Source organism: Nycticebus coucang, chromosome 2 (assembly GCF_027406575.1).
Source record: "Nycticebus coucang isolate mNycCou1 chromosome 2, mNycCou1.pri, whole genome shotgun sequence".
NCBI classification, from domain to species: Eukaryota; Metazoa; Chordata; class Mammalia; order Primates; family Lorisidae; genus Nycticebus; species Nycticebus coucang.
Window position 1 is genome coordinate 103,277,465 of NC_069781.1, and position 12,145 is coordinate 103,289,609.

At 38.3% G+C, this 12,145-nt stretch overlaps 1 protein-coding gene across 4 annotated transcripts in view; it reads right to left on the reverse strand.

The window, feature by feature from the left end:
- Positions 1-12,145, reverse strand: part of IARS1 (isoleucyl-tRNA synthetase 1) — an 88,405-nt gene that overhangs the window by 26,440 nt on the left and 49,820 nt on the right. For all 4 annotated transcript variants that reach the window (XM_053577630.1, XM_053577640.1, XM_053577648.1 and 1 more), the window contains exons 21-27: positions 9,258-9,349; positions 8,143-8,220; positions 7,218-7,339; positions 6,671-6,773; positions 6,355-6,438; positions 3,806-3,980; positions 1,158-1,270 (exon numbers count right to left, since the gene is read on the reverse strand). In XM_053577630.1, coding sequence (XP_053433605.1) covers positions 1,158-1,270; positions 3,806-3,980; positions 6,355-6,438; positions 6,671-6,773; positions 7,218-7,339; positions 8,143-8,220; positions 9,258-9,349 — 767 coding nt within the window. The remainder of the gene's footprint in view (positions 1-1,157; positions 1,271-3,805; positions 3,981-6,354; positions 6,439-6,670; positions 6,774-7,217; positions 7,340-8,142; positions 8,221-9,257; positions 9,350-12,145) is intronic.

A 12,145-nucleotide genomic window follows, 5' to 3' on the forward strand; every position in this document is an offset into this window, starting at 1 on the left:
TCCTTTGGTTTGTGTGATTCAAGACATAATCAACAATGGACCACAAAACTTTTTTTTTGTTGTTTATTTATTTATTTTTTTTGTAGAGACAGAGTCTCACTGTACCGCCCTCGGTAGAGTGCCGTGGCGTCAAACGGCTCACAGCAACCTCCAACTCCTGGGCTTACACGATTCTCTTGCCTCAGCCTCCCGAGCAGCTGGGACTACAGGAGCCCGCCACAACGCCCGGCTATTTTTTTGTTGCAGTTTGGCTAGCACAAAACTTTTTATATGACTTAGTTTAAACTATTGTCTTTTTGCCAGTCTTATTTTTCTCATATATTCTGAAAGTTATTGATTATAATATAGTAATAATATCATCACTATTATAGAGTAAAGAATAAAATATATTCTACAAAAACCCTGTAAATTAGACATCATCCCATTTACCTCAGAGGAAATTCAATCAGAGAAAAAACTTGACTTATTTCACAATAGCACAGGAGGTAAAACTTGAAATAGATAAGCTCGAAATTTCAGTCAGCATGGTCACTACAGTCCCATACAACACGTCAGCCTTGTCAAGAAGCTTGGAAGCATTACAAGATGGTATTTCTGTAAGTGTGGACAATTTTTCAGGCCCCTAACATTTGCAATAATCAGGAAGGACGGTCCACTCTCATTGTTTAGAAACCGTCTCCCTGCCTTTACCTACTTCCTTTCCTACCTACTGCATCTTTGATTTCTTGTCACTGTTGGCCTATGGAGTTCTGTCCACATCTAACTCAACGTCCTGTGTAAAGGCCTAAGGATGGGTGACCTGACTACCCTCTACTCTTACCACTATGCTTAACTTCTACCAGATAACTTACCAGGCAGAACAGTAAAAATTTGCTTACTTTCTCATGTCCATGATCGACTGGTTCCTTGAATGGATCATTTTGGTGCAACCTAATGCTTAAAACAATACTCACATGTAGAAATTATAAAATGTTTATTTATGTCCATTGTAAACAAATGTCTATGTTAAGGGCATACACGTATCACAGAGATATTTAATAAAGCCAATCTAAAACAAATAACTGATTTATTTTACCCTGGGAAATGTTGCCAACGCCATAAGGAAAGCCATAGGTAAAACACTTTCTCTCGAAGGTCTTCTCAGAACAAAAAAATACCTGAGCATCTGAATGTGCTTCAAACTGTGCAGTCCCACCTGTGGCCTGATCAAACGTGTACAGGAGGCGGATGTCTTCTTCATGCAATTCATGGCCTTCCATAACAATGGTCCCTATTGGGAGAAGCAGCTGTGCTGTTACTCAATCAACCCCTTCCCTCTTTGAGCTGCTGTCCTACCAATCTATCATGCCCCCTTTTGATGAGAATTTTACAACAGCACAGAGTTATTTCCTCCTGCTCAGGTCACTGCTATAGCCAAGGATGTGACAAACTTCATTTAGACTACACTGTGCTACCCTGCAGATAGTTCAGTCACCACCAATGTCTACTGTTTTACATCAGGTCCCAGGTCCAAATCCATGCCAAACCTAAGGGAACATACCAACAGGCAACAAATCCCCACTGTAAACATAGAGCAGCGTGATGTTATGAAGCAAATACAGTCTTCAGAGTAAAACTGGACTTAATTCCACCACTCACTGTTTGTCTGACCTGGTATTCTATCTGCTGAGCAGGGTATAGTAGCTGAAATGAAATGGACAATGTGAAGCACTGAGCAGCAGCATGCTGTCCAGAGGAGGAAGAGTGTATGCATAGCTGCTGTGGAAAGTTTCCAACCTTAAGGTAAGCTTGCTGTGGTCACTGATAATTACGTTCTTGGGCACTGAAATTAGGCTATTGTTTTACTTTATGTCACTGTGTTCTGAAAACTATTTTCTTTCCCATCAGTGCAGGATGGTCTATTAAGAAACTACAGTTAGAAACTGTAGGCTTTCAGTTTCAAATAACACTTATTTTAAGACTTTTTAATGTTTTGTCTATCTGGTGAAACAACTTAGATTTGTGATTTAAAGGTTGATCTAACAACGTATTACTCTTTTAACATTTTCAGCTGAATTAGTAAAGGTGCAAGTTTTAGCTGCTAACCTCTTTTTTTATTATTATTAAATCATAGCTGTGTACATTAATGCAATCATGGGGCACCATACACTGGTTTTATAGACTGTTTGACACATTTTCACCACACTGGTTAACATAGCCTTCCTGGCATTTTCTTAGTTATTGTGTTAAGACATTTGCATTCTACATTTACTAAGGTTCACATATACCCTTGTAAGATGCATCACAGGTGTAATCCCACCAATCATTCCCCCCCCCATTCTTAGGTTATAATAGCTGCTAACCTCTTACGTTTGATTAATTTTATCTTGAGAATTTGGGGAATCTTAGAGACATTTTCCCCAATTTCCATAATCAGTCATTCACCTGAGTCCTTAAACCTCACTTCTCACAAGAGCTCCCAGCTTACTATTTTCAACTCAGAGGGTGCTCTAATAATAAACACCTTGTATCCCAGGACAGCTGCAGGATATCAAGCAGCCATATTTAGACTAAGTATGATTCCATTTTCCTCCTCTAAGCATGACTCTAATCATGGCAAAGCTGAAAATTCCTGAGTACCTTGAAATGCTCTCTGAGGTATGGAGAGAGGGAGCTGAGTTACTTTTTCTAATTCCACTGTTTGGTTAAGCTCCCTATATATGTTCTCACATAACCCTAGCCTTTTCCTTCAAAGAAATTATCAAAACTATAATTATTTCCATAAACCTTCAACGTCTATCAGCATCATGAGAGTAATAACAAAGTCTTATTTAGCTCTATATTGGGCTTTAAAAAATATTTATTGAATAAATGAATCTAGTCTTGTCCAGTAAGAGGGACTGAGATAATAGACTCTGGATATTTCTCAAAAACTATAATAAGTTCCAACTCCTTTCTCCTCAGCAGGAAGCTCTAAACCACAATGCTAACTCCCTTTCCTCCAAAAATATTGTAATCTTTCCTTTTGAATATTTTCCCATCTTCCTTATGACATTGCCAAAACCCATTTTTTTCTCTCTACAAGCAACATCTGCACACTCCCGGGCAACACGAGCTGCTGGGTCATGCAGTCCAGGGAGTTCAGTTCTCTCTCACCAGGCAGACAGATTTTCTAGGCTCTCATTAGCATTTCTAGAATTCAAAGGTAAGATCCATCCACCTGATTCAGTAATAACTAACCCTAAATGAGTCAATTCCACAAAATAATTATATGCAAAAATATTCACTTCAATATCATTTACATTAAAAGACTAGAAACAACATATCTACCAACAATAAGACTAGTTAAAAATATTATCATTAAGTATGCACATGAAGAAAAATATGTGGCTATTAAATAGCATTTCAAAGAGAAGAAATACATAAAATGCAAAATAAAAATATATAACATAATTAGGAAAAAAGTAAAAAGGGAGAAATTTATAAATTCTCCCGTGTGACCTCCATTTTATAAGGCTATAATTATATGACTTATAATTATATAAGAGAAAATAAACTAGAATTTTGACAGTATGCCAGAGTCTATTAAGCTGCATATAAAACAATGGACAGCAGGTACTCAATTTATATGGTACGTAGATGGGTTTTGGGTTAGGGGGCATTTTTGGTTTCTTACTAAAGTATCAGAATTATTATAAACATTTTTATTACCAGAAAAATGTTTTAAGAAATGGATATGATATTAAAAGTCACACAGGAACCTAAATATAGAAAGATCCTTCAGCCTGAGGACATGAATGGTGCCCCAGTCTGAGCAGACACCCACCAGTTTTCTGGAACTGTTCCAGCTCCTCACTGTTCAACTGCTTGATGGATGTCATTACTGTCTTAAAGGCTCCCTTCAGACGCTTCCCCAGGACCATGTGATCCGGTTCTGCCCTTAGTCGAATGCCATATTTGTTTTTATCGGTAGACAGTGTAACTTTTCGAACATTCAATTCCTATTGTGCACAAGAGGAAACAAAAACGAGAGCAATGCAAACATGTTCATAAAAAACATAGACATGCAAATGTCCAGAAAACCATTATTCGTTAATATGCAAAAAGTAAAAACAACCCAAGTATCCATCAATTGTGAATGCATAAACAAAATAAGATATATATGTACAATGGGATGCTGAGCAATAATGAAAGAATGAAACACTAATACATGCTATGACATGAACCAGCTATGAAAACTAGGTTGGAACTTGAGAGGAAAATGGTATATGAATGTTAATGAATACTGGGCTTCTTTTGGGGATAACAAAATGTTCTAAAATTGTGATGATAGTTGTACAACTCTATAAATACATTTAAAGACTGTTTACTTGTACAGTATGAAAAAAATGCTTCTTGTTAATTATTAAAATCAATCAAGACAGTTGAGCATAACTGAAAAGGACTAAAGAATCAGAAATATAAACTTTGCCCTTTAAGGGCAACCTTTGCATAAACAATTTCAGCACACCCCAAGGTTAACTAAACAATCAAGTGACCGTAAGACTCAGTTAATCATAATATGTCATGCCTTCACAGCTGGTAAAAGATTACCAACAGCAAATGATGATAGCACATTAGAAGATGGGAAAATGAAATAAAACATCATAACTATAGCACGAAGTAAATAACAATGGAACATCCAGTTTGCCATTATATTTAACTATATTAATTAATCTCACTGTAAATAATTAAGGTATTTTATTTTAGAATTCATAATATACCCTTTGGCTTCCAATATTTGTCTAGAATTCCCAAGCAATTCAAAACCAAATACAGAATTAATATTTTCTTTGTTAACATATTAAAATTAATATTATTAAAATTAAAGATCATGAAATAGGCTTGGCGCCTGTGAGGGTGCCAGCCACATGTGCCAGAGCTGGCAGGTTCAAACCCAGCCTGGGCCTGCCAAACAACAATGACAAGTACAATCAACAAGTATGATCAAAAAATAGCCGGATGTTGTGGTGGGCGCCTGTAGTCCCAGCTACTTGGGAGGCTGAGGCAAGAGAATGGCTTAAGCTTAAGAGTTGGAGGCTGCTATGAGCTGTGATGCCACAGAGCTCTACCATGGGTGACATAATGAGACTCTGTCTTGGAAAAAAATAAAAAATCATGAAATAAAGCTTTTGGAGAGGGAAATTGATAGTGTAGCTTAAAATTTTATCCCCAAAAGTTCATTTCTGGAATCTATCCAAGATTCATATGCTGAGATATGTATATGCAAAGATAACACACGTATATCTTTTGTTAGTAATCAAAAAACCTAAATTTCCAACAATAGAAAATTAACTAAATAATTCTGAAGCAGTCAGGGAGTAAACATTGTATAGCTATTAAAAAGATATATTATATTAGCTGGGCATGGCAGCTACTTGAGAGTAGCTATACCTGTAGTCCCAGCTACTTGAGAGGCTGAGTCCAAGATTCTGAGATTGCAATGAGTTATGACTAGTCTAAGCAGGAGACCTTATACCCCCCCACTAAAAAAAAAAAAAAAAATATATATATATATATATATAAATATACTATAATTAAAAAGGCAAGTTAAAGACTATTACATGTATGACCCTATACATGCACAAATGCATATAAATGAGTATATGTATGCATACATGTACATGTGTAAAATCCTAAGAACATCCCAAAGAGAGTGAGACTCTACGGTCAGATGGGGTACAGAGGGGCCCATCTTTTACTGGGCACAGACCATGCTAGTGTTTCAACTGTGTATCACCAATGTGCAATCACTTGTGTAATTTGAAAGAACAAAGTTTTATTGTTAATCATTAAAAAGTACTTTGGGGAAAAGAAGTGAACGAAGGTAATAAATGAAAGGTAAAGAAATGCACTGGGGCGGCGCCTGTGGCTCAGTCGGTAGGGCGCCGGCCCCATATACCGAGGGTGGCGGGTTCAAACCCGGCCCCGGCCAAACTGCAACCAAAAAAAAAAATAGCCGGGCGTTGTGGCGGGGGCCTATAGTCCCAGCTACTCGGGAGGCTGAGGCAAGAGAATTGCTTAAGCCCAGGAGTTGGAGGTTGCTGTGAGCTGTGTGATGCCACGGCACTCTACCGAGGGTGATAAAGTAAGACTCTGTCTCTACAAAAAAAAAAAAGAAATGCACTGATCATGGAATATTTTTAAAAGAAATATATCAAATTCATGTTGATTCCAAGGAAGGTATAAAATATAGATGGTTAAGTATGTTGTGTGTACGGATATACAAAGATTATAGATTACAGTCCAAGTGTACTTTATTGAGAAATATTCATCACAAAGCTCTTCTCAAGGAAAGTTTATTTGGACCCAAAACACACAAATCATCTACCTTACCTCAATGATATACTTCTCCAAAGATCTGATATCTTTAAGAGCTTCTGGATCTTGATGGATAACCACAACTTCTTTCAAAGGATACTAGGGAGGAAAAGGGAGGAGAAAGTTCACTGAGCATCTAGTCCTCTAAACTGCAGAAAAATGCAATATTGTTTATCTGAATCCTAAGCTCCAAACTAGTCAAGATGACCTATTACAAAGTCATTCACACCTTTACTGCAGAAAAAGAAAAAAATGGCCATTGCTGAAAGCTCATTAAAAGGACTTAATTATTTGGGTCTGTGTTGTATAAAATATAAATAAATTTTCAAACCTTTACTGGAATAGTTTTACGGTCTCGGATCACTCGCCCAAGTTCGATCACAGACTGCATTCTAGATACGGCACTCTCAGTTTTCTTGTCAATCATTTCCTCTCTAAGTGGTAGAAATAGGAATGTGAAAGAGATTAGATTTAAAAGGAGAAAATCCAAAACAATAGGCATGCTTTGAGTGAGGGAGAGAGTTAGGCAAGAGAAGGGATGCTGTGGCTGGGCCTCCCAGTGAAGCATCTGGGGAAGGACAGTGCTCATGCCTGCTGCTAAGCACCCAGCAGCTCCCAAGGGGGCAAGCCCACACCCCAGATTCCATAGCCCTACAGAGGGCTTCTACACTGAGCATCCTTCCTGCCGTTTGTCAAAATAGGCCCCAGTCTGAAGCCTAAAGGAGCAGCTCATGTCAGTCTGAGGGGAGGCAGGGCACTGAGGGGCTACAGCAGGGAAATACCTGCTCTCTCCATTTCTTCCTAGGGAGCTGGAGCCCCCCCATGCTTAACTCCCCTCCCCATGGCCCAGGCAAGGCTTATCCGTATTTGATTCTTACCGAACATGGGGCAGCATGAGGTAGTGGATGCTAAGTGTGTCCTTGTCCTGAATAGTAACGGGGTCAATCAACACCTTTAGATTCTGATACATCAATTCAGTGAGAAAAGGTGTGTAGGGGGCCTGGATGAAGACAGAGAACATCATGTCATTTATATATAGCCATCATTCTTGTTTACACTAAAAACAAACATTTTGAGAATGACACAGTAATATGTGTAGAAATGAGCATGAAGTTACTGAACACATCCTATGGAAGAGACATAAGCAGAATAGCAACAGGACTATAGCCTCCCATCCCCCCCAAAAAACTCTAAGCCCCTAAGTATCTTCAGACTTCTGGAGGCTGTCTAAAATAAAAACAGGAGATCTGATAATGTTCCAGCCAAGTCAATAAGCACAGAGGATTGAATGTCTTAAACCTCAGAAACTTCATTTGTAAACTGAGGGAAAAAACTACTTGCTTTTTAGGATAAAGGTAAATGAGGTTAGGGATGGAAGGCACTAGGCTCAGAACCTCGTATAAAGCAGATTTTCCTTTGGATAAGTAATAGAAGGCTTTTAGCATACTGGAGTAGTAGAAACAGGATATAGGGAATTAACGTTGAAGATTTTTCACTTGTATGTCATTTAATTAATATTTTAACTAGTAGAAAGATGTTTTGAATAATTGCATATTTTTCACTGATCAGTTAAAATATTATTGTGATATATGTGTTCAGTTAGGTATTAGTTCAGGAAACTACCAACTACCCAAAGATAATTATGGCAATCCACATTAAGATGAGAAGGAACAGGATATATAAGCTATCATAATGCTTTTATTTCTATTTTTGGCTAAACGAATAAAGAATAAGTATTTGGAGGATGCTGTAGCAAGAGGGTATCACACACAATCCATGTGAAAAAGGGGCCAAGCATCTTACCATCAATCTGCAAAGAGAAAGGAGAACACTGAATAAGGTTTCTAGGGCCGTAACACAATCTTCTGCCCCACTTTCACCCTAATAAAAAAAAAGCAACATCAATATTTAACTGCTAAAAATAAGTATTTTTCATAAAAACAAATAAGAAGTTTAACAAAAAGAGGCAACACACACAGCGCATGCAGCATACAACTAAGACCTGAGACAAGGAAAAAGGTCATAACCACAGGCTGCCTAGGGTCAGTGCCATCACAGTGGCCTTGCAGAGCACTGTAGGCAGCCTGGCTGGGATACGCACTTGCTGTCCCCAGACTATCCTCACCTAAGCGAGTGGCCTGACTATGAGACTCTAAAGCTGAGGGCAGACTGGATCCACACACAACAGACAGAAGCAGTTGCTAACAGAAAATTTTAAAGTACCTTTAGGTAAGATTGTTTATCTTAAAAATAGTACATATTGCACATTTAAAAAAATAATTATACTACTTAATTGTAGCAAAGACAAAGATAATAAAAAAAAATTCTTCTGCCATAATTATTATCTAGATACAACTACTGTAAACAATTTAGTATATGTCCTTCTAGATACATGTGTGTATATGTGGGTGTGTAACACATTTTAACAAAAATGAAGGTATAGTTGTATTTTATTTTATTATAGTTGTATTTTATTATTATTATTTATTATTTTATTATTAACATATTTTAAGACAGAGCTAATGGATGGTGGAAGCCTTCACCTAGCCCGCAGTAAAGGCACCTACCACTCCTTGTCTCATACTGTTATTTACACACTTGGTACAGGCAAGTTTTGCTCACTCTAAACCCGTAACAACTACAGAGAAGTTCTGTCCACAGCAAATACTCAATAAATGGTTTCCTAGTTGTAAAAGGGAACATAATTCTGTTGTAAAAATATGTAAAATGACATTCAGAACTTACAGGTACCTACCAAATAATAAATATACTTAATATACAATATAAAAGGAAAAGAAAATGACAGCTTCAAAAACTGAAAGCATTTGAAATATTCCTTTTCCTTTCGGCTGTTCTTATTTTTCTTCTACTCACAAACTTCACACACTTTGCTTTTCCCAACAGCAGTCTGTACTTACCTTGAATCTTCTGCGGTTCATTCTAACATACCAATTAGTCAGCACATCTATAAACTTGACCAGGCGAGGCACCACAGTATAAAGCCTATAAGCTAAAAGTAAGACAAATGAATCAGGCAGCTAGTCCACACCAGGCATCTGGGGTGGGAGGGCTGGATAGAATAAAAAACAAGCAGTCCCTTCCATCCAAGGACTTCCACCTAGTATGGTGACAAGAACCAAAATAAAGGCTCACTTATTGAAGATGTACCATATGGTAGTCATGGTGTTTGGGGATGCATACAAATGTCATTCTATGAGTCACATGGGAATGAATTTGTCAGTGAGAAAAACTGAAATCCGAGTACATGTGGCTCACAGTCCAAGGCTGCCCACCATAAACTCCAGGAAGCAATGTTTACGTGGTGTACAATGTAACAGCACTAACGAAAGCCTAGCTTCATTCCATCATACTACATTGTACATCAGCTATCCACAAACAAGCAAAAGGCTTGAATTAGATGCTAAGAGGCAAGGTATTGGCCAGGGGTTCACAAATAGGAGCGATTTTGCCCTGCAGGGGATATTTGGCAATGCCTGAAGAGACATTTTAGTTGTCATAACTTGGGGGGAAAGAGGTATTACTGGAATCTAGCAGGTGGATGGGAGGGATGGTGCTTAATATCTCATAAAGACACAGCATGGTGCCACCAACAAAGAATAGTGTGTCCCAAATGTCAGTGGTGCTACCATTGAGAAACTCTGCTACAAGCTATGAATAAAATAAAACAGGCTTTCTAAAGAGAAAGCTACAGAAGGTAGTGGGAAAAGAAAAAAATCTTGAGGAATTAAAAAAATTTGAAGGGTTCCCTGAATAACTCAGAGGGTAAGCAGGAAAGAAAGGGCATTTAGCCAATCCTGTTTGAGACAAAGCTTATTTTAAGAATTCTCATTCACTCCCCCCTTTAACTGACACTCTGTTACACAAAAACAAACACCACAAGTGAAAAGAATTAAGATCAGAAATTAGAAGAAACACAATTATATAAATGAGGCTTGTGGTCTAAGCTAAGGAAGTGGTAAAGTTACAACAGGCAGAGCTGTTCTCTGCTGCTGTTCACAAAGATGGAAACTCAGGTGCTGGTGGGCCAAGTTCCAGGCCAGAGTCGTGAGCTGCCCACATGTTCCTAGATAGGTAATTTTGGTGACTGAGGCCTATTCTGTAGAGAAGAGGCCTGGCTAAATTATTTGTAGGGTTAGCACTACGCTTTTTATAGGATGCTCAAGTTTACTACATTTTAAGTTTCAACTCTTAGAGCAGTGATTTTCAACTTGTGTGCTTTATAAATTTGTGGGCTTTTTATTCTGTAGAGAAGAGGCCTGGCTAAATTATTCGTAGGGCTCACTACACTTTTTATAGGATGCTCAAGTTTCCTATAAGTTTCAACTCTTAGCGCAATGATTTTCAACCGGTATGCCATGAAATTTTGTTTTTATTTTTTTATTTTTATTTTGTAATTATTACAAATCTTCAGTTTAATTTGAAACAATTCAGTTTCAAAAACTTTAAGTTACAACAGTCACAGAAAAAACAAAGAACAGTCAGGAACAATTAAAAAATAATCAAGAGTACTGCATTTTTTGTTTGCTTTTTACACTGTCATGGCTTTATTCAAAACACGGTTGCACAAAAGTATTAACTTCAAAGTTTTTAAGGAGAGATTCTGAAGGAACTTAACAAACTATATACATACTGCCATACAAAGAGCATTAAAATAGGATCAAAAACTTTTTTTTTTGAGACAGAGTTTCATTTTGTTGCCCTTGGTAGAGTGCCATGAAGTCATAGCTCACAGCAACCACAAACTCTTGGACTCAAGTGATCCCCTTGCCTCAGCCTCCCGAGTAGCTGGGACTATTGGCACCCGCCACAACACCTGGCTATTTTTAGAGATGGGGCCTTGCTCTGGCTCAGGCTGGTCTCGAACTCTTGAGCTTAGGCGATCCACCTGCCTCGGCCTCCCAGAGTGCTAGTATTATAGGCGTGAGCCACCGCGCCTGGCCAGGATGAAATTTTTGAAGATCATTAATTTATCTCTGAAAGTAGTTCAAAGCACAATAAGTATATTCTTTTACTTTTTTTTTCACCAACATGATTTAAGTGTGCTGCGGAAATTTAACATACAAGTTCAAGTATGCCATGAAATAAAAAAGGATGAGAAACATTGTCTTAGAGAATAAATGAACCCCACATACAATGAATACGCAATATACAGAGACAGCAGAAGCTACTTCTGAGGCCACCACCACTCTGGCAAGGTAGTTGCTCTCATGTCCACACTGCCAACAAGACAGCTGAGGGCATGAAGGTGACAGGATGGTAGAGCTCTGGGTCTAGAGCACTGGGAGTTTCCCTGGCCTCTTGTACACAACTGTCATCTCATGGCTGCTCATCTCTAGTTCCCAGGCAGACCAGTGCATGTGCTTTCCAGACTCAGCTTTATAGGAGGTCATGGTAGCTGGTGCTCAAAGACAACAGGGGCCTTGGGCAACAATAACCACATTTCCCACCCACTCATATCACTCAACTGTGCAGGCTTCCAGTGCTATCCTTCCTAGGACAGCCTTACACACTCTTTTATGTCAATTTGAACATTAGCTTGACTGGCAAGATTTTTACACACGTTTAAAGAGGTGGATGATACAAAAGGACTAATAGTCCATGAACCAGTGGCCAAGCTAATGCTGAACTGCAGGTCTGCTCCGGCCACCCACAATAATGCCAGGCACCACAGATTAACTTTCCCTTCTCTTACCCTCACTATGACCAGGGGCCACTGTCTGCCTACTTTACCAGATTATCAGAGGTATCCTGGGTAAAAGTTTTTAGAATTTCTTTTTTTTTTTTT